Genomic DNA, 21,281 nt, shown 5'->3' with positions numbered 1-21,281 from the left:
AACAACGCAAAGGTTAGCGAAAATGTACCTAGGGGTTGCACCATATTGTTGGAGGGGGTGCTGGCAAGTCAGCGATTATTGGCATCAGTTGTGGGGCTGTGCGTGTATTCAGATGTTCTGGAAAGAGTTCCAAGGGTGGATACAGGCTATACATGGCATCCAGAGAACTGTATCCCTGCTGCTTGTACTGTTTGGAGTAGAGATGGATGCTGAAGGGATGAGCACAGTGCTCTCGCATATGTCCCGGAACTTGCTCCTGGCGGCCAGGGTCTGTCTCAGTTCGATGGAAAAGTAGCATGCTACCAACAAAGGGAAAATGGCTGGATAAAGCCCACACAATATATCAAATGGAGAACATCACAGCCACACTGTTAGAAACACACTACCATATTTATATAATCTGGCTCCCCTTTCTGGAACACTATGCCACGCCCAGAAGCACACAAAGCAAGCAGCATAGAGTCCGGAGTCGGGGGGGGGGCGCAAAATTGACTGCTTGTTTACTCAAATTAGCCCTGGTTGCAAATGTAAACAAGCTGTTGACTTGTTCTGACAATATCAATGTGTTGTGAAAAGATGAGCAATTATTTTGAAAGCTAAAGTTTTGTTTAGTTAATGTTTGGTGCTTAAAAAGACATTTGCTAACAAGATTCTAGTTTCTTCTTTGGATAATCATGCAGCATGAACGCCTCTTTTCCAGTTGCTTATTTTGGGCTGTCTTTCTATCTAACTTGTCTTACGATGGTTGATAACAAAATTAATAAAATTCAGTTAAACAAGATCAAGGAGAATAAGGACAGAAAGAAGGTTGGAGTCTAGGTTAGAGTGCAGGTCTTCGCGGGTGTTCAGGAGAGCAGTTTCCGTGCTTCTGGCAGCTCTGAAGCCAGACTGGTGGTCGTGGAGACCGCTAACAGATTCAGTCTGCAGATTAAGCTGGGCGATGGTCAGCTTTTCCAAGAGTTTGCCCAGGAAAGGAGTGATGAAGGATCGGCATAGGGCTTTTTTTTAGAAGGGGGTGCACAAGGGAATGTTTAAGGGGGGAGGGGAAGGTTCCAGTGGCAAAGGAGTGATTTCAGAAATCTGCCAAGGCTGGAGCAAGGGTGGCAATGTGGTCCTTAATGGTTCTGGATGAGCAGGGGAGAACCTGCTTTGACAAGGCTTTCATAGATCTGACTTGTCTAGAAACATCATCTGTGGTGAACAAGCGAAAGGAGGAGAGATGGCCGCAGGTGGGCCCAAGAGTGGAGGGAGGTGGTGGTAGAGGAAGAGCGGATCAGCAGGATGTCCTGAGTTTTAGTGATTAAATGAGAAGATAAGGCTGTGCAGAGGGCCTGAGGGGGAACAGGAGAGGTCAAGACTGCAGCAGGATTGGCCAGCTCCTTGCAGATTTTGAAGAGTTCGGCTGAGTTGTTAGATGCCACAGAGATGCAGGCTTGGATGTGGGCTCTCTTCTTTGCAAGAACAGAGTCTGTATTGCCTTTGGAGCAGGCGGTAGGCCAGTTTGTCAGGACACCTATGCCCTCTATTTCCTTGCAGCCACCCTACATTTGCGTTTTTAGGGTGGCGAGGTTGGAATCCTACCAAGAGTTGCACTTGGATTTGTGCTTCAAATGGATCCTTATGACCGGGGCAAGGACATTGAGTGTTAGAGATAGAGATGAAGGTTAGATAGGGCTGTTTCAGGGTGTGAGTCGGCCAAAAGTGCAGACGGAGGAGGGAAAGTAGCAGCGAAAGCCTCCACTGACACACACTTCATGGGTCGGATGACCGAGCAGGTATGCGTCAGTGCTCTAGTCGTCTTGGCCTGAGGGGAAGAGGGCGAGAGAGGTGGGAGTAAAGGAGAAAGTGATCACTCTTGGAGAGAGGAGTTGAGAGGGTTATAGAAGGGGAGGTCTGAGGAGATCAGAACATCCAGAGTGCCCTGCAGAGTGAGTCAGGGCAGAGGGAAGAATAGAGAGAGTGTCACAGAGGTTGCAAAAAGGTCCTGAAGAAGGGCAAATAGCATCCAGGTGGATGTTCAGGTCTCTGAGCAGGAGAAGTTGCGAGGTAGAGGCGAGGAGGGAGGAGGAGAGGTCCGCCCACTCGGAGGAAGAGGGCAACCCGACTTAGGCGGCCTGTAGAAAGTAGAAAGTCCTACTCGCATCAAAGGCCGCATTCTTGACTGGATTGCAGACCATAACTGCCTCACCACTATCACCTCTAACTCCTCGCTGCCCTGGACTGACCACAACTGCATCGAGTTCTCTATTCCCATCACCAAAAACCACAAAACTCTGACCCCTGCCAGCGCTGCACAAGTTAGAAGCTCTAAAAAAAACTCAGAGGAGAACCTGCGCTCATACCTCAATACCCCTGAGTTAGCTCCCCCATTCGCTAATGACCCCAATATCCTAGCAGACATCTACAAAGATGTCATCACCAAAGCTATCAATGAAATAGCACCACTCGATTGGAAAAAAGAAAAGAAATCCCTACACACCAACTCATGGTTTACTGAAGAACTGCACTCAATGCGATCCCACAAAAGAGCAGCACTAAAAAACTGGCAATCTGACCCCTGCACCAATACCAAAAACAAATTCAATTTAATCTCCCACCAATACAAGATAGCTATCACCGATGCCAAAGCCAACGCTTTCAACACACGTATCTCCAATGCCAAATCACACTCCAAAGAGATCTTCGCCATTTTTAATGAGCTCATCTCCCCCCCCTAATACACCGGACGAAATAATCAAAGATGAAGCCTGGTGTACCAGCATTCAAGCTGCCATGCTACACAAAATTGACCTTCTCCAAAAGAAAATCAAAGACCACTGCAAAGCACCTCCTCAACAGACAGAAACTAAACCTACCAGCACCCCACCCACCTCGCCCAAGCCCACCATACCTGACTTCTCCTTCAGAGACGTCACTGAATCAGAAGTTATTAACCTACTAAAAAATCTCAAACCCTCCCCCTGTAAAGGCGACATTTGCCCACCAAAACTCGTCAAAGACTGCGCAGACTGCTTTGCGCCGCTCTTCACGGCATTCATCAACACGTCTTTTAAAACGGGCATCACCCAGCTGACCTCAAAGAGGCCTGGGTCCGGCCTCTGTTAAAAAAAAACCTACTCTCGACCCCCTACAACCAAACAACTACAGACCAATAACCACGGTGCCATTTCTGCTGAAATTACTGGACAAAGCTGCTCACTGCCAAATCCAACACTTTCTGGAAACCCACTCCATCCTCGGGACTAGGCAATCAGGCTTCCGGAAAGGACATGGCACAGAAACAGCCCTGGTAGATCTGAAGAATCAGATCACCCAAATCATGGACAAAGGCAAGCCTGCTCTTCTGCTCCTTTTAGATCTCTCAGCCGCTTTTGATCTGGTTGATCACAAGACTCTCACTTCACACCTCACACACTCAGCCAACTTCTCCAAAGAAGCAGCCCTCTGGATCACTTCCTTCCTAGAGGGAAGAGCCATGAAAGTCTTCTCGGACATCGCCAACGACAATCCACTGCGGGGTCCCTCAAGGATCTTGCACTGCACCCACACTCTATAACTTGTTCACCAAGCCCCTCTTTGACAAACTTGACTCATACGGCATCACATACCCAAACTACGCGGACGACACACAAGTACTTCTACCCCTTTCAGGATCATACAACGAAGACGCCAAGGCACTCCACACAATCTACTCCGTCATCAAAGCATGGATGGCAGTTAATGGCCTCTGCCTCAATGGTGACAAGACTGAAATCATGATATTAGGTCAACAGAACACCCTAGACAAACTTGACAAACTGTACGCCAACTTCTCCATTGACAACTCCATCATCCCCGTATCCACAGCCGTAAAGACACTGGGAGTATACCTTGACTCTTCACTATCTATGACTAGACAAGTCAGCGCAATCACTTCCGCATCCGCACACACCACCAAACTCATAAACGCCATTAAGCCCTACCTCTCTAAACCCAACTGCCTCTCTATAGCAAGGGCAACCATTGGAGCCAAATTGGACTACTGCAATGCACTCCTAGCAGGCACATCAGCCAAAAACATAAACAGACTACAAGTCACGCAGAACAATGCTCTCCGGGCCGCTCTTAGTATCCCAAGAAGAGAGCATATCACCCAGGCCAGGCACTCAGCCCAATGGCTCCCGGTCAAAGAACGGATCACTCTCAAAATCCTCACCCTCACTCACAAATGCCTCTCTCTCTCCGCCCCATCCTATCTATCAGAAACCATCCTCAAACCTTCCTCCTCCCGTCCCACCAGGACGCAATACTCCAACCTAATCTGCATCCCACGCATCAAAAAAGCCAAAGCCGGAGGTCTAAGTTTCCCCTACATTGCAGCCAAGACCTGGAACGCTCTCCCTGCAGACATTAGAGCGGAAAACGCACTCCCCATTTTTCGCAGGAAACTGAAAACCTCATTCCTTGCAAAATAATTGGGAAACTCTCGGGAATCCATGTAAATATAATGCATTGCTAATGTATGCATGTCTACTGTAAATTCTGTATTGTATGTAATTACTGTATCCTATGTAACTAAGATATTGTCTGTAACAAGCGCCACGATGCCCACGGGCTGATGTGCGCTCTACAAATCTGAATAAATAAATAAATAAATAGTGGCCACAGTGAAAGAGAGGCCAGGAGAGATAGCCTGCAGGCCAGGCATTCAAAAGGAGTAGTCCTGCATAGGAATGATGGATCCACTCTGGGAAGATCAAGGCTACACCCCCAAAGGGACGGTTGGTTCTGGGTTTGGCGAGGATCTTGTAGCCATCAGGAAGGAGAGTGTCGAAGCTTGTGACAGAGCTGGCCGTGAACCAAGTCTCGGTGAGACAGAGTATATCCAAATCAAGATCTTCCAGGAAACGGCAGATGTCAGAAGTGTTTGACAGCTGTGCGAGAGTTGAGAGTAGGTTTTGCCGCCTTTTTGAAAGACTTCGGTGGAGGGGTACAGGTCGGAGGTACACCCTGTGGAAGTGTAGGGGTTGCCAGAGGATGGGCAGAGGTGGAAGGAGCAGAAGGCATTGTAGCCAGGGAGGAGGAAGAGGGTGCCGGAGGGGTGGTGGAGGAAGAAGACAACAGGGTGGCCAGAGAAGCAGCAGAGGGTGTCGTAGAGGTGGCAGAGGAGCCAGATAGGGGAAAGAAGGGATGTCAACAGAGGAAAGGAAGTTGATGAGGCGTGGGAAGCGTCTATCGAAAAAGGAGGAGGTTGGCCTGAGGGCCCTGGACCATGACAGTGCCATTCATATAGACTTTAATGATGATTTTGGTGGAGTGGAAGGGGGCCAGGAGGGCCTCCCACTGGGTGCCACCATTAATGGGAGAAGAGGAAAAAGGAGAGAGAACAGAGACCATATGGGAGGTCCGTAGGCCTGGAGTGTGAATGACGAAGTGTATGTCGGTAAGGGTCTGTCTTGAGGAAGCACTGGTGTAGGTATTGGCGATAAGGAGGCTCGGGTTGGAGACCAGGATATCCTTTTTGGGCTTCTTCCTGCCAGATTTCGTGAGTGGGATAGGATAGTGAATAGAAAAGCAGTTAGAGAAGATAGGCGAGACAGCATCATAGAGGGTGCAGAGAGAAAAGGGGGAGGGAGACCCACCAGGGGAGGGGGTTGTAGCGCTGGCGTTCAGGCAGGTGGGCGGGGGGAAGCCAGGGGGGGGCACAAAAGGAGGGGGCAAACAATGGACAAGAAGCAGTGGACCAGAAAATCTGATACAATACATAGTCAACAGCAAAGTACAGCGCACAGCAAAGTTCAGCGCACAATAGGGAACCTAGAAGTACAGCGCACAATAGGGAACCTAGAAGAAAAAGAATGCAGATGCAAAGCACCAACGACAGAGCACAGCACGGGACCTAGAAGGGTAGAAAGAATAAGGACTAATAACAAAGCCCAGAGCGCAGCAGGGAATCTATATTGGAAGAAGCAGGCAGTGTAGTGTGACGCCAAGAACCGCGGGGGACCGCACAGTATCAGAGCAAAGGAGAACAGCACACAATCAGAGCAAAGGAACCTAGAAGTAAGGAATGCACACAACACGAATGCAGGCAATGACCATGTAAGCCAACAACTGTGGAGCAACAAAAACGTCAAGAATAGTACACAATAGATCAAGCGAGGGAGGGGAGCTAAGATGAGCGGGGAGGGAAGGGGCCGGGGGAAATGTGGGGACCTAATTTGCAGGGAGCGTACGCAGCCTAAAGTTGCAAGGGGACCCGCGGCCTAAGTTGTGAGGGAGCGTACGCAGCCTAAAGTTGCAAGGGGACCCGCGGCCTAAGTTGTGAGGGAGCGTACACAGCCTAAATTGTGAGGGAGTGCATGCGACCTAGGGTGCGAGGGAGTGCAAGTAAGCAGGGGGGAAGAGTGCAAGGGCTGGTTGCAGGGCAACCATGTGTGTGCAAGGGTGAGAAGGGGCACCAGGTCAGAGGAGTTGCGTGGAGTGTAGCAAGCAAACTGTACCTGCACCTTCTTACTTTGTGGCCACAGACAGGACGCTGAGGTCGTCCACACTCTTGTCTACACCGCTACCCCATCGCGCCAAACACCTGCGTCGCTCGACACCGCAGCCTTGGCCTGCGAGGGCTTTGCCGCAGAGGGTCCATACCTCTGTTCTTGTATGCACGGAAGCGTGGACGTAGCGAAGCATGCAATGTATAATCCGACAGCGTCTCCTGCGCACCTGTGTCGCTCAAAACTCTGAACTACTCTGAGATTATATAATACCACAGAATTAGCAGGATATGTTAGGGGCCCCTCACTATAATAACCTTGGATGACATAAAGGCCTTTAGGAATGGTGCTTTCTCTGGGCAATACTTGAAAAGATGGGAATAGGCTCTAATTATTATGTAGTGGAACCAATTGATGTGTACAGTCCTCGCATCCAAGCTTTGATTAAATGGGTGTCTATTGGGGAAGTTTAGGTTGTTGGTGCAGACTAGGCACAGACACCCTCTGTAACCCCTGCTCTTTGCCCTGACAATAGAGACGCTGGCATAGTGGATTAGACCAGATCTGCTTGGTAGGGGATTCCTATGGAATAAGGTGGGAGGAAGAAAAAAAAAAAGGCTTAAATGCAAATGCACTATTGCTCTATTTCATGGATCTGTGGATTTATTGCTCCAGATCAGTGGACACCCTTATTCAATATATGGTAAATCTAATGGCCTAGAAATTAACAGGAGTATCCGTTTTAATTTCTAGTCTGTGCTATATCCACCGAAGGGGGCAAAGAATTTGATACCAAGGTTCTGTAGTCTGAGTAGAAATCCATCCCTTCCATTATCTAGGGCAATAGGATGAAATGGCTGGAGGTTATTGGCAATCTCAACCTACAGCCTTTTCGGGTGTGATTCAGGAATGATGTGAAACATTAAGCCAAACTGCCACTTACATTAGTGGGTAGGGTAACTGTAAAGAATTGTACGGATCCCTCACTGAAATCCTGCCTAAAGTCTCCTCCCAGGTGACCAGGGGAAGGCAGACACTTCCTGATCCCATCCCTGGGAGCGGTGGACTGCAGGAGGATCAGCTGCGTGGAGACTGGGCCGAGGCTGGTCAGGATATTCTGTGGGATGAGACAGTATTTTATATCTGACCGGAAGATTTGTTCCACTACCTAAAGACGTTATAGCTTATGTCAATCTAATGTCTCTCAACCTCCTACTAGATCTAAGGTCGTGAACTCCAAGGTTATAAAATCAGAACAACTATACCGAAAGAAAGGTCCTTCTTGGTATTCCAAACAAAATACCTTCCTCAATCTCAAGGGTACAGGGTGAAGGATTATGGAAATGTTGTCTTCACTAAACTATCTTCCTCTGTGATAGCTAATTCTCATGTCCCTCTGTTAAAACCCTTAATGGAATGAAATCTATCCTTCCCAATAATTCAGAATTTGAAAAACCTAACTTTATTGGAAGAAACTACTGGTCTCAGAATCCTAGAGGTACTGAGACAAGGTACTGAAGACAATCGTTGAATCTGCGAGGCATAAAGGGCCCCATCAAGAAAGGAGTAGAAGGAGCTGGAAGGCTGACGGCAGTAGTAGTAGCAGCAGAGGAGAAGCACAGGGTTGGCAAATCACAAGAAAGTGGAAGAACAGAAGGGACACCAGAACATGAAGATAGCAGATTTCAGCTGCAAGTTCTGAGAGCGTCCTGTTTTCCCAAAATCTGAAGTGAAGAGGCTGTGCAGCGGAAGACTTGCAAGAGACGAAGTTTTCCACCTGTGAGCCTAATTGCAGTGATTGCAGAGCCGTGGAAGTGCAGGAGACTAAGGCCAGAAGCAGAAAGCAAGCCGAGGGTCTCGGGAGGAAAAGAAACTCCCAAATCAAGTGGGCGGACTGAAGATGCCTGTGCTGGAAGAGGGTGTGGGTCCTGTAAGGAAGGCATGGTATCCACAGTAAGACGCACAAGTGACCACAGTTCAAGGGTGTTTATTGAACTTCAAAAAGGGTTTGAAAAACACCCATCTAATCCTAAATCTACAGATGGGGGTGGGGGGGCAAGCTACGACCATCAAATAATGCAGTCCTAGTGGTGTCTTGTCAAAATAAAAGGGCATATACTAATAAACTGATTGATTGATGGTTTTTTTGTATAGCACCTATACACAATGTGTTTCAAAGTGCTTGAAAAGGCAAGGGAGAGAGCAAGGGAAGAAATACAATGACATTCTTACAAGGCCATAAAACAATAAGAAAGTGAAATGACTATCGTACTAGGCCTGACGACCTTTCAGATAGTGCAAGAGCTATGACAAAGATAGGAGGGGAAGGGGGGGTGGGGTAGGAGATGAGACAGACGAGCAACTATCGTACTAGGCCTGACGACATTTCTGGTAGAGCCGGAGAGTTGACAAGAGGTGCGGGCGGGGGGGGGCAGTGGCAGGAGGAGAGGAACAAAACTAGCAACTATCGTACTAGGCCTGACGACATTTCAGGTAGTGCTGGAAGGGGAGAGAACAAACGAGGAGGGAGGGGGAGGAGACAGACTGCTACTATTCTACTGGGTCAAATGACATTTCGGCTAGAGTAAGTGCAAAGAATAAAGAAAGGGGAAGGGAGGAAAAGGAGAGGAAAAAGAGAGGGAGAGGAAGAGAAGACTGAGAAACGGTGACTGAGAAGAAAAGGCAAACAGGATGGGTAGGAGAAGGCAACAGGCAGCCAGACATTGCAAGCATAAATCAAGGGGGGGGGCCTGCGCTATGACACAACAAGTTTGCGTGAAAACAAGCCAAAGTTGAAACTAAGCTAAACGAATGAAAACGCAGCCAAATTTGATTATCAACCAGATTCAGAAGCTAGCAGTGGGTGCAATCAGAAGTGCTAGCATGTTACAAAAGCAGAGATGGAAAAAGAGTCAAAAGTCAAGAGGGTAGAAGCCAATCCTTACCTCTAAATACAAATAGTGTGTGACACAGTGTTACGAAAATGAAGTGTTCACAAAATGATGTCAGGATGTTCAGGCCGTTGGCCTCCCTTCCCCACATTTTCAGCCAGGACAAGGCAGTACACTTGAGCTTAGCACCGTCTCTAGCACGAGGATAAATTTCAATCATTAGCATCAATGCCTTCCCGTGCCCTAGTCTTTTTGCCTTTCAAAGTCTCTTCTTTCAGAGGGCCTGATGCGACAAACGAACATTTAGTTATTTTCCTCTTAGGATTTCACAAGTACTCAATTTCTCAGGCGGTTCACTATTCACTGCGGTTCCCTCTCAGCCAGGCTCAGATCCTCTTACAATGTTCAATTAGTCTCCCTCCTCCGAGTTCGGACCAATTTCAATTTGACCTTTTAACTCAAACTTGCTTTAACCAAAAGCTCTCGGCTGATCTCCCTCTGCCGGGCTTGGACCAACTTCATCTACTTTCTTAACACTATTAACATCGAAGACCTTCAATTGTGCACAGGATTTTGCTTGACCCATTGCAGGACCACTTCAAGAGAAAAGTGAATCGATCACGTCAACTCAAAATTCCCCTTAGTGATATACGCTAATTCAGAGACCTTCAAATCAGCACACCTGCGGTGCCGGACCACTCTACAATCTTGTATCTTTTGGGGTTTTATGTTCAAACACAAATATCCGCTTTGTTCTCTTCGCTTGCATCATTTATCAAATGCTTCAACACTCATTTAATTTAGGATACATTGTCGCCACTCGTAACTTTTGTTCAAACATAGACCGGTCTCGCACAGTTTCCTCCAACTCGCCGGCTGTGTGGAACTCTCAGCTTGCGGCTTCTATCTTGGAGTCAAGGATGGCACCACAGCGGCGTCTGTTCCTCCCAGACCCGACTGGTCATGCAGGAGGGTCCCTGATACCTCGACCCCACAAAACAGGATTCTCTGGCTTCACTTCCCAGCCTTACCAGTGCTGTTTTCAAGGTTTGCAAGGCACAACGATCACTTGTCGGAAAGTTGAAAGGGAATTCCCTCCTTGTTCGCTCTTCTCGCAACCTTTCTCCCTTGATTCAGCAGATGCCTGCACTAAGCTGTTCCTTTGTGGGCTCTGTATCGGTCCTCACCTTGCTCAAAGTGTGCTCTCGTGCCCCGCCTTTCTTCCCTGTGGGGAAGAGACATGGAAGTCGGGTGTGTGTAGTCAAAGTTGATTGCCTGATCTTGCCTGGCCTCAAAACTGGGGCAACATGGCGGGCTCTCATAGGGAGTTATAGCCCTCGTATTCCTAGGGGGGATTTTCCGGTCTCCTGGTTCATTCTTTTCTCATTCTAGTAGGGTTGGTAAAATCGGAAGGGTGAGAATCTGGGGAGTTGTAGTGTTTGTCGAATTAATTAGAACAATCTGTAAAATAATAGTTTGGAGGTCTGCCGAAGGAATATTTAGTATTTATTTTATTTATAGAGCGCACCAGGCCCAGGGGCAACCGGGCGCATCACTTAGTTACAAAATAACCGGGATTATAGTTGTGTTATGGAAATGAGAATGTATTATTGGTTTCTGCAAAGGTAGAGGGGACTATTGATATGTTGTTTCTCTGTGAAGATAAGAATAACCAGTCTTGCCCGCATTTTCCCCACCTGCGTTTTCCAAGTATCCCTAGGAATAGCCTGGGAGAAACCCCTCTGCTCTTCAGCAGTCAGTTAGGATTGCCCGTTGCCAGATACCAAGGTTATCGTGGAGCCTTTGTATGAGGATGGAATGATTGACCGTGTCAAAGGCAGAGGAGAGATCAAGTAGGATGAGGACAGCTGGGGAGTTGAGTCCAGGGATGCAAGCAGTTCTTCAAGGGTGTTCAGAAGAGCAGTTTTCGTGCCTCTGGATGCTCTGAATCCAGATTGATGATTGTGGAGACCACTGACCAGTTCAGTGTGTGAGTTGAGCTGTTTTGTGTATCTTCCATTAGATGCTATTGGAAACTATTTCCATTTCTGATAGCTGGGTCTCCTACTATGATATCCTGGTAGGGGATTATGGAATTTGTAATACGCTGCTCACAGCAGGGAGATGCATTTTTTTTGTTTTGTTCATGTATATCATTTCTTTTTCCATTTTTGTGGGCTGAGTGATGAGGGAACTTGGTATGTTGTATATAGTTTACTCATGTCTCCCCTGTACACACCCTTTGCATTGCTAGTCCAATGAGGGTGACCATACACAGCATATAATTAAGATTACTTTAAACTAGCCGTTCTAAGTGATGAAATGAGAGCTAAACTTCAGTGGTCTGTCGTGTCACTCGGAACTCCTACGAACATATCCCTGTAGTTGATAGCTGCCCATCTATGTATTGGGTGTCGCAATCATTACTTCTAAATGATTGACTGAATGCCAGCGTGAGAGGCAGGGGTCCCAGAATATTGTGCGTATGGGGACCCCACACTACCCTACCCAACACAAAGGGCAGGTATTTAGTGAAAGGATGCAAACAACTGATTTGAAGGGTACAAAAGTCAGATGAAACCACTATGGTGCGAGGAAAAAAAATATCTGAACTAGTTAATCTCCAAGGTCTCCGCAGCTGGAAAGGACAGCGTATATTCTATAGGACGCATATTTAAAGGCTAGTCATTTGAAAGTTTTCAGAGATCCAGGGACACTATTTAATTGTCAGTTTTGTCAATAACAATCTGCAACTTTCTCATGAGAAACAGCAGGTCACAAGGTTTGCCCAAGTAGCAAATCACTATCTCATGGAGGCAAATTTGTTGTCGGGGGCCCATGAGGCCATTTCTATTAAACATAAGGTCATAGTAACACAGACAGACAGACAGACGGACACCTATGATAAAACCAGGGATAAGTGAGCAGAGGATATGGGGACCCCTTCCAAGAAGGCTGGGTGGTGACCTAGAGAGAAATGGCATTTAACGCTTGGCTACATCTAATACAGATTAAAATTCTACACATAAGATGTGCAACACAGACAAGACCCCACAGCATGCGGGTGAAGCCCCCACCATAATGTGCATGCTGCCATATATCCAGGGGTATATTTTACTACATTTCTATGCGCATGCCCTAATATAGAGGTTTTGGTATAAGGTCTGTAAGGAAAAAAGTAGGGGATATGGAGGCCTGTGTATTTAGCTAGATACCGATGTGAAAGTCCTTTATATCCATGGCAGTTGAGTGCAAAACGGGACATTGCCGCAATGTGGGCAAATGGAGAGACTGACAATGAAGGGAGTCTTGCTTCTTGAGAAGACGATGTACCATTTTAATGGTTGCCTCCAGAAATATGAGATTTTATGAGGCAAACGTCAGACCCATGAGCTGGCAATTTGAGACCCTGCCTTGCGTTATTGAGTTATTTGCAAAATGTAGTTCTCACGGAAGGGCGATTAGAATTTTATGGTTTTGTAGGTGCCCGAGAAGGGATGGGGGTTAAGTTTGGTCTGAGATTCAAATCGCTAGCACTGTGTTGGACCTCTGGTTGAATGTATTAATATGAAGTCTCCTTGTTTTATGCAATTGATCCATATATATTCTTTGGTCATTTCATCAATATATAGCCACATTTATATTTCTCAACTGGAAGGAAAACAAAATCACAGCTAGTATTTTTGCACAGTTATCAAAATGAAAAATGTAGTGCTTGGATACCTGTAATGTGATGCTCAAACGGTATCTCATTTTCACCTTAAAAACAAATCGCCTTGTTTTATTAAATCACTAAACAAAAACAAAAATTATTAAACCCAAAAAAATAAATAGCCTATTACTGCTGACCCAACTAACATTTCGGCAGCCATTAAAGCAACTTCACAGGGAAATAAAATGATTTGTACAGCTTTTCTGATGCTAGTTTCCAATGCCTTTGGCTTGCAAGACATGATTGGCAACATGGAGAGCTAAGTAATGGGCCAACATATCTGTTTTTTTTTGTCCATCTTTTACAAATATATACTGAAAGGAATTAATTTCCATCTATATTAATGCTTAAAAATCAGTAAAAAGAAGGGAGAAAAAGGAGACTTAATATTAAATGGAGCTGCACTTTGCAACGCTTGTCTGCATCTTCAGCACTCCTGGGGCTAATCCGTATATAGTTTTATAGTTGTGTACAATATCAAAAATATTTTTTTAAAAGTTTAATTCAGCCTTCAGGCTCGGTTTAAAGGCATTTGGGGCCCTGGAATCCAAGGATTCTCCCAGGTTACAGATGCTCAGGTTGATTTATGTTAAATAAGTCTTTAAATGTAGGTATAGTGGTACACTGTGTTGTGGGTTATGGAAAGGAGACTTTGGAATCCCATTCAGGATAGGGGACATTTAGTAAAATACACAAGGCATAGTATTGAATAGAAGTCTTTTTCAAATGATTCTACTTCTTTCACATTGCATTTGTCATGGACCCTCTTTGAGACTATATATGCATTTTTCTTCCACAGCTGTTTTTTTTCCTGAACTATTTATAAATGCTGCTAGACTAGAAGCCATTGGATCGGACTGCAAACCCTCAGACAATCAGTTGGAAGGTGTAAGAGAGAAATACTTTATGTAATTGACAAAGAATGCACAGCTGGACTCTCCTTCTTTCAGACCTCCCAGAAGAGAGGTGTCAACTGGGCACAGTTATTTACTGAGGTGGGGAGCAAGCAGCGGGAGCCCTGTGCAACTGCACAGGTCAATGCATTCAAAAAGAGCTCAACAGTGTCCCTTATGGCAATAGAACATCGTATTCTGCCAGTCCACCACTAGCCACCAAGTATGCCTTACTTGGTATAAAACCGGCCGACATATCTTGCAAGTCCTCATAAAAGCTATTTTGAAGTATTGAGACCTTGTCCCATGAAATTTCATATTTGAAATGAACATGGGACTTCAAAAAAACAACAAAGTGTGGTAGAATGGTTAGCCGTAGCTAGTCTGAAGCCTGCAACTTGGCTGGTAGCCGGAAGAAATACCTTTATTTAATTCCTCCTTGATTTTAATTCCAACGCAGGGAATTGCTACAGGGAAGTACCATGCTGCTGTTCTGACCAACAGCGAAGAGTGGGAGACCGCCTGTGTCAAAGCAGGCAAGAAATGCGGGGACCTGGTCCATCCTCTTGTCTACTGTCCGGAGCTGCACTTCAGTGAATTTAATTCCTCAGTAGCAGATATGAAGAATTCTGTGGCGGTATGTTCTAAATCCACATTAACAAAACAAATGGGTAAACGGTTGAAGGCTATCCTATCTCCTTTCCTCTGTTGCGTGTGACCTGTCCACTTGCTTTGTAATCCGTACTCTACTTGCTTCTCCTTACTCTAATTTTGCAATGGTTTGTCTTACTGTTTTATCAGTATTGCTTTTTAAACCGTAATACATGTTGAGGTGCATGGTTTTTGAAAACCTGTTCTAAATCTTATCTGACTAGAATGGGTCTGCCTTATTTGTGCAGCACTACCTTCTTACACTTTAATAAAAAAAAAATTAAGGCCTAAATAATCATCCACAGCATGCATTGCCTGATATTCCAGACACAGATACAACTTCATAAAGAAGTTCTGCTAATACCATGTGTAATTATCTTTCAGCTCAGAAGCACGATAATCCAATGGCGGCTCATCACGATTTGGCACGTGTTCTCCATCTACTGCGCTTCTAGAGTTGTAGTACTCTGTCAAATTTGTATATCAAACATCAAGAATATAACTAACATTGGCTTATCATGCACTGCACTGCCACCTCTGTGACTATTTGAATGTGTTACAGGCACAAACGACTGCACGTAGTCCCACAGGTCATTCGGAAAAGTGTCATCCTTGAAGCAGTGTCTCCCGTACAATGCCATTATGTCAAGTATCCCCAACCAGACCAATTGGCAGTTCCATATTTACAGTTAGGGTAAAGTTAGAATGTGTTAATGCCTGCTCCTACATTTGGTAACAGGAATAATTCTTATGCATTTTCAGGATCGGGATAATGCCCAGAGCTCATGTGCCGGTCTCTTCATTGCGTCTCACATTGGATTTGATTGGCCAGGTGTCTGGGTGCATCTCGATATAGCATCACCAGTGCATACTGTGAGTATAGATCAATGCGTGTTTACTTTTGAAGATCAATGTTTGCATTTGTACTCCACTCACGCGGAAGCACAAATGATTGTATGCAGCAAAGTCTTAGTCTCGACATTAAATATCTTCACTTAAAGTGTTACTTGCATATATTTTTATTCTCCTGAAACTCTTCTAAAGTGACTTTAGGGGTACTTAACTGCCCATCGACATTTTATCTTCAACCAGGCCTGATGCAGGGAGTTTTAGGCCAAAAATTGGACTTTTTAAAGTACTGTTCTCCACTTTTGCAAATGTGAGTGTCTAGTTCTACCTTTTGATGACACAAGTCTCTTTGAAGTGCACTCTCTTGGAAATTCTTGCTAAAATGCATTTCGAAGGGATTGTGTCCTCTGATGTATTCCACATCTATGACAGTAATCACCACAGTTCTGCTGCTTTGGAACAATTTTCGACGTCGGTGTCCTACGTCGATGACGTCGATAAGCGGTCCCTTGAGGGCATCCGTCAAGCCGACGTCACCGAATGTTATAAGTAGGACGCACAACGCCTCCAGCCTTAGTTCTGTTTTTCCGCGAACGTGTTCGCTTCGGAATCTTGGCGTGCCTTGGTTCTTCTCCTGTTGAATCGGTTCTTCGTACTTGTTTTTTTTGTGAGAATCATGTCTTCGTCTTCTTCTACCCCAAGGTCTGGCTTCAAGAAGTGCTGAGACTGCGGTTCCAAGATGTCGCTTACGGACCCGCACAACGTCTGCCTGGGGTGCCTTGGTGAAGACCACGCCACCGATGAATGCCAGTCTTTGACGTTGAAGGCCTTGCGGGAGCGGAAGAAGTTAACTGTAGGTAGGGTTTTCAAACCCCGTAAGTCGAAATCCGCTGGGCTTTCGACCGACGATTCGAGGAGCGACTCTCCGCGTCGGCGTAAGTCCAGGGGGGGGTCTCGGTCCCGGAGTGGTTCCTGCCATTCCTCTGTATCTTCTAGGCACTCTCGGAAGCGCCATCACCGGTCACCTTCCTCGTCAGAGGACTCCGCCAGACGGCGGGTAGCTTGTCCCAACAAGCATTCAACTGGCGATTTTTGAATCTCAGGGCTCCGTTCCATCTGCGCCTTCGAGAGAAGCCGGCAAGGAACACGCTAGGGCCACCGCTCGCACGCCTTCAGGCTCGGGCGGTCGGCGCGATCATCGGGAGCCGTCGAAGTCCCGATCGGACAAGGTAGAACGCTCTAGCCATGCCCACTCCAGGTCCCGGTCCTCAACGCCCTCGAGACCGTTGGAGCCAGTGAAGCATTTGAAGAAGGTATCGACGCCGTCGGTGCCATGTCCGTCGAAGGACACGCTCGGGGCTCCGGCCTCGAAGCCGTTGTCGCGCCTCGCTCGACGTAGGCGCCGATTCCGTCGATGCCTTTTTTAGGAGGCTTTATCGGAGGTGCCCCGGAGACCAGTGGAAGGCCCTGAGTAAATCAGTGAGGCCTGTGTTTGAGCCTTTTTCTGCACCCTCATCCAGGGATTTATTCCAGCCTTTGGATTATATCTCAGAGGTGGATGTAGGGTCAGATGTGCAGGGGTTTGTTCTTCCTGAGGTTCCTGATGACCTGTTATCGGGTCATAGCCAGATGGAAGACCTGCGTCAATCCTTACATGATGCCAGTGGTCTGGACACCTCTCCGGATGTTGAGTTTGGCAGGCCTGAGCCTGGTACACACGCAGAGTCATCGTACAGGCGTCTCAGATCGAGGGTGACAGAGTACTTGGGGTGGTCTGCTCCACCTGTGGATTTTCTGCAGGATGACCTGACAGATATTTTGGACCAAGGTCCACCCACTGACCCGGTGCTGCCATTTCATATGGCCTTGCAAAGAAGGGTGGCGGCAGCTTGGACTGCTCCGGAGAGTCTCCCGGCAGTGACTAAGTCGCTACCGAAAAATACCGTCCAGTCATTGGCGACCCCGGCGACTTGTCTTTGCACCCCACTCCGGAGAGTTTGGTGGTGCAGGAGGCTATGGCCCCAGCAAAGCGGGCTGCGTACCCTACCATCCCTCCGGATAGGGATGACGAACGCTTTGACGGTTGGGCAAAGAAAGTGTTTTCATCTGGAGGTATGGCTTTAAAAGCAGCCAACTCCGTTTGTGCCTTGGCAAGATTCACTCACACTCTGTGGAACTGTGTATCTTTGGCGGCTGAACATATTCCCGAAGGGGAGGAACGGGATGGTTTTCTTGCCCTCGTTCAGGATGGCAAGGATGCCATGTGTGAATCCGTTTAGTCGGGTCTGGACGTGGCAGACTGTGTCAGCCGGTCCATGGCGACGAGCACCGTGATGCGCAGGTTTGCGTGGTTGCGGAAGTCGGGATTTGCTCCTGATGTACAGTCCCGGCTTCTCAACATGCCCTTTGATGGTGACCATCTTTTTGGCAGCAAGGCTGGCGAGAGCCTTGAGAGGTTGCAGACCTCCAAAGCTGCAGTACGCCAACCTCCGCCTTTTCGTCCCAGGGGACAGCAATGGAGGGGAGGTTCCTTTCGATACTACTCTTCCTTTGGTAGATCGAGGGGAGCTGCCAGTCAAAGGGGCCAACGTATGAGTACCAGAGGTAGAAAACAAGGTACTCGGTGTGCCAAAGCCGCTTGGGCAGTTGCTTCTTTGCCTTCAGGCATTGCTGCAGCCGCTTCAGCTCAGTCATGAGGCCATGTCCCATGGTTCGCCGGTTGGGGGAAGGCCGGCGCAGCATCTTGTAGAATGTCGTGCCATTACTTCAGATGTATGGGTTCTGGAGATCATAGCCCACGGCTACTGTCTTCCTTTCCGGCAGAGGCCTCACGAAAATCCACCGGGGAAGCTCTCTTTGAAGAGTCTGGATCCGCTCCTTGCGCAGGAAATAAAATCCCTGCTGGAGAAAGGCGCCATAGAACTGTTGCCTGTAGCGGAGAGGAACAAGGCTGGTATTCCCCATATTTTTTGATGCCGAAAAAAGACAGGGGATTGAGACCCATCATGGACTTGCGTAGTTTGAACAAACTCCTCAGGAAGGACAAGTTCAAGATGGTTCCTCTCTCTCAAGTCCTCCAGGCCCTTCAACTTCAGGACTGGTTGGTGTCTCTCGACCTCAAGGATGCTTACTTTCATGTGCTGATTCATCCCAAGCACAGGAAGTACCTGAGTTTCGCGGTTGGCGACTCGCATTTTCAGTTTCGGGTCCTGCCGTTCAGATTGACCTCTGCCCGAGGGTCTTCACCAAGCTAATGGTGGTGGTGGCAGCGTATCTCGGGAAAGGGGATTCACGTCTACCCCTACCTGGACGATTGGTTGATCAGGGCACGCTCTCCCGAGCAAGTCCTGGATCATCTGTCAGTCACCTGCCACTCCCTTCACAGGCTGGGCTTCTCACTCAACTTAAAGAAGTCCCACTTGACACCTATCCAGTGGCTCCAGTACATCGGAGCAGTGCTCGACACATCCCTGGGGCAGTGTTCGCCTACCCAGGTGAGGACTCTTCACATTCTGCAGATGGTGGACAAGGTTCTACGTGCCCAGAGTCTCCCGGCGTTCCAGTTCTTGAGGTTGCTTGACCTCATGGCATCCTGCATTGGGCTCTCAAGATGCAGTGGTCGCAGTTCTCCGGGCAGGATGTCTGATCCCGTTCAGGTGCCGCCCTCAGTCGCCCAGGATCTTCTGTGGTGGGCCGTCGAAGGAAATCTGATGAAGGGGGGGGCTCCATTTTGGCTACCCTGGCCGGAGTGACTATCGTGACGGGCGCTTACCTCACGGGATGAGGAGCTCATGCAAACGAGCTGACAGTCAGCGGTCGTTGGTCTCCGTCGGAGTCCGGACTCCATATCAATCTGTTGGAGCCGAGTGCCGTTCGGCTAGCCCTGAAGGCTTTTCTGCCGTCTGTGCGGGGGAAGAATGTCCTAATTCTGACGGACAATACAGTGGCCATGCACTACCTCAACAAAAAGGGGGGTGGGCAGGGTCCCTCCCACTGTGCAGAGAGGCGATGCAGCTCTGGTTCTGGGCTATCCAGCAGGAAATTTCGATCTCAGCAGTTCATCTGGCCGGAGATGAAAACGAGGCGGAGGCAGAGCACGGTCTCTCACGAGTGGGAGCTGACTCAGGAAGTTCTCTTGGAGATCTTTGCCCTTTGGGGGACCCCACAAGTGGATCTCTTGGATACCAGTGTCAACCGGAAGTGTGTAAATTCTGTTTCTTGGAATTTCCTCCAAGAGGAGCCTTGGGGGACGCGTTCGTAGAGTGGTCCTTCCCATTGCTGTACGCGTTTCCTTCAGTCCCCGTCATTCCGCAAGTGTTGCGGAGGTTACAGAGGTTTGGTTCCCGAATGATCCTCATTGCTCCGGCATGGGCCAGGAGAGCGTGGTACCCAGACCTTCTCGACATGTCCATCTGCCCTCCACGCCGTCTTCTCTACCGAGACGATCTGCTCTCACAGGAGGGGGGTCTGGTTCTCCATCCAGAGGTTCCGATCCCTTAGCCTTCATGCTTGGTATCTGAAAGGTTGAGGTATAAGGATTGGGACCTCCCTGAAGACGTGATGTAGGTGTTGCTTTCGGCCAGAAGGCCTGCAACAAAGTCCTTGTACCGTTGCCATTGGAAAAAGTTCTGCGACTGGTGCAGGGTACAGAATGTGGATCCTTTTCAATGTTCAATTCCTGTGGTTCTGTCTTTTTTGCTTTCATTAGCCCACAAGGGCCTGCAAGTGGGTACCATTAAGGGTTACCTGGCAGCGCTGTCCATGTTTAAGCGCTCGTCTGAGGAGTGTTCTTATTTTAAGATTCCTTTGATTTCTCGGTTTCTAAAAGGGCTGACAAATGTGTTCCCATTGTCTCCTTTCCAGGTGCCTTGATCGGATTTGAACCTAGTTCTGAAATTCCTAATGGGAGCTCCGTTTGAGCCCTTACATTCTTGTCCTTTGAGACTGTTGACCTTTAAAACTGTGTTTTTGGTTGTGATTACTTCCGCTCGCAGCGTGAGTGAGTTGCAGGCACTTTCCGCCAAGCCACCTTTCAGTATTTCATAAGGACAGGGTTGTCCTTAGGGTTCGTCCTTCTTTTCGTCCGAAGATTGTGTCGGATTTTCATTTGAGCCACAAGGTAATTTTTCCGGCGTTCTATCCTCCTCCGCATCCTGGTAAGGAAGAGGAGAGGCTCCATAGGTTGGATCCTAGGAGAGCTTTGAGCTTCTATCTTTCACAGATGTCCCGGGTCGGAGTGGACGATCAGCTATTTGTTGGATACGCTGGAAGGCGTTTAGGTCAAGCTGTTTCTAAACAGACCTTGTCCCGATGGATCATCTTGACAATCTCTGATGCTACCGTCTGGCGGGTACGGACCTTCCGGTAGGCTTAACGGCCCATTCTACTAGGGGTGTGGCTGCCTCTACTACTCTGCAGAGGGGAGTTCCCATTCGTAATATTTGTGAAGCAGCCACATGGGTCTATGTCCATACTTTTGTAAAACACTAAAAACACTACTCCCTGGATTCTATCCATGGGCAAGATTTGGCAAGGCGGTCCTCTATTCTGCAATTTGATTGGGCATTCTAAATTCTTTCCCTCCTCCATATGTTGGTACTGCTTTGGGAGTCTGTCACAGATGTGAAATACGTCGGAGGACACAATCCCTTCGAAGAACAAGTTACTTTCATACCTGGTAACGTTCTTTCGATGGGATGTTCCTCCGACGTATTCCACATCGCACCCTCCCAGCCTGCCCCTCTACAGAATTTCTTATGCAATTGCAGCTTACGTTTCCGCAAGGCTTTCTATAGTCATACTGGCAGAAGAT

General features: G+C 47.7%; 1 protein-coding gene across 2 annotated transcripts in view; it reads left to right on the top strand.

Annotated features, from left to right (window-relative positions):
• Positions 1–21,281, top strand: part of NPEPL1 (aminopeptidase like 1) — a 215,229-nt gene that overhangs the window by 163,776 nt on the left and 30,172 nt on the right. The window contains exons 10-11 of one of the 2 annotated variants that reach the window (XM_069651058.1): positions 14,430–14,606; positions 15,383–15,493. In XM_069651058.1, coding sequence (XP_069507159.1) covers positions 14,430–14,606; positions 15,383–15,493 — 288 coding nt within the window. Of the gene's footprint in view, positions 1–14,429; positions 14,607–15,004; positions 15,290–15,382; positions 15,494–21,281 lie in introns of those variants that run through there. The other variant, XM_069651059.1, reaches the window with a different exon arrangement.

This window comes from Ambystoma mexicanum, chromosome 3p, assembly GCF_040938575.1.
Source record: "Ambystoma mexicanum isolate Mex_15411 chromosome 3p, UKY_AmexF1_1, whole genome shotgun sequence".
Lineage (NCBI taxonomy): Eukaryota > Metazoa > Chordata > Amphibia > Caudata > Ambystomatidae > Ambystoma > Ambystoma mexicanum.
The sequence above is the reverse complement of the archived record's forward strand: the minus strand, read 5'-3'. Positions and strand labels throughout refer to the sequence as shown.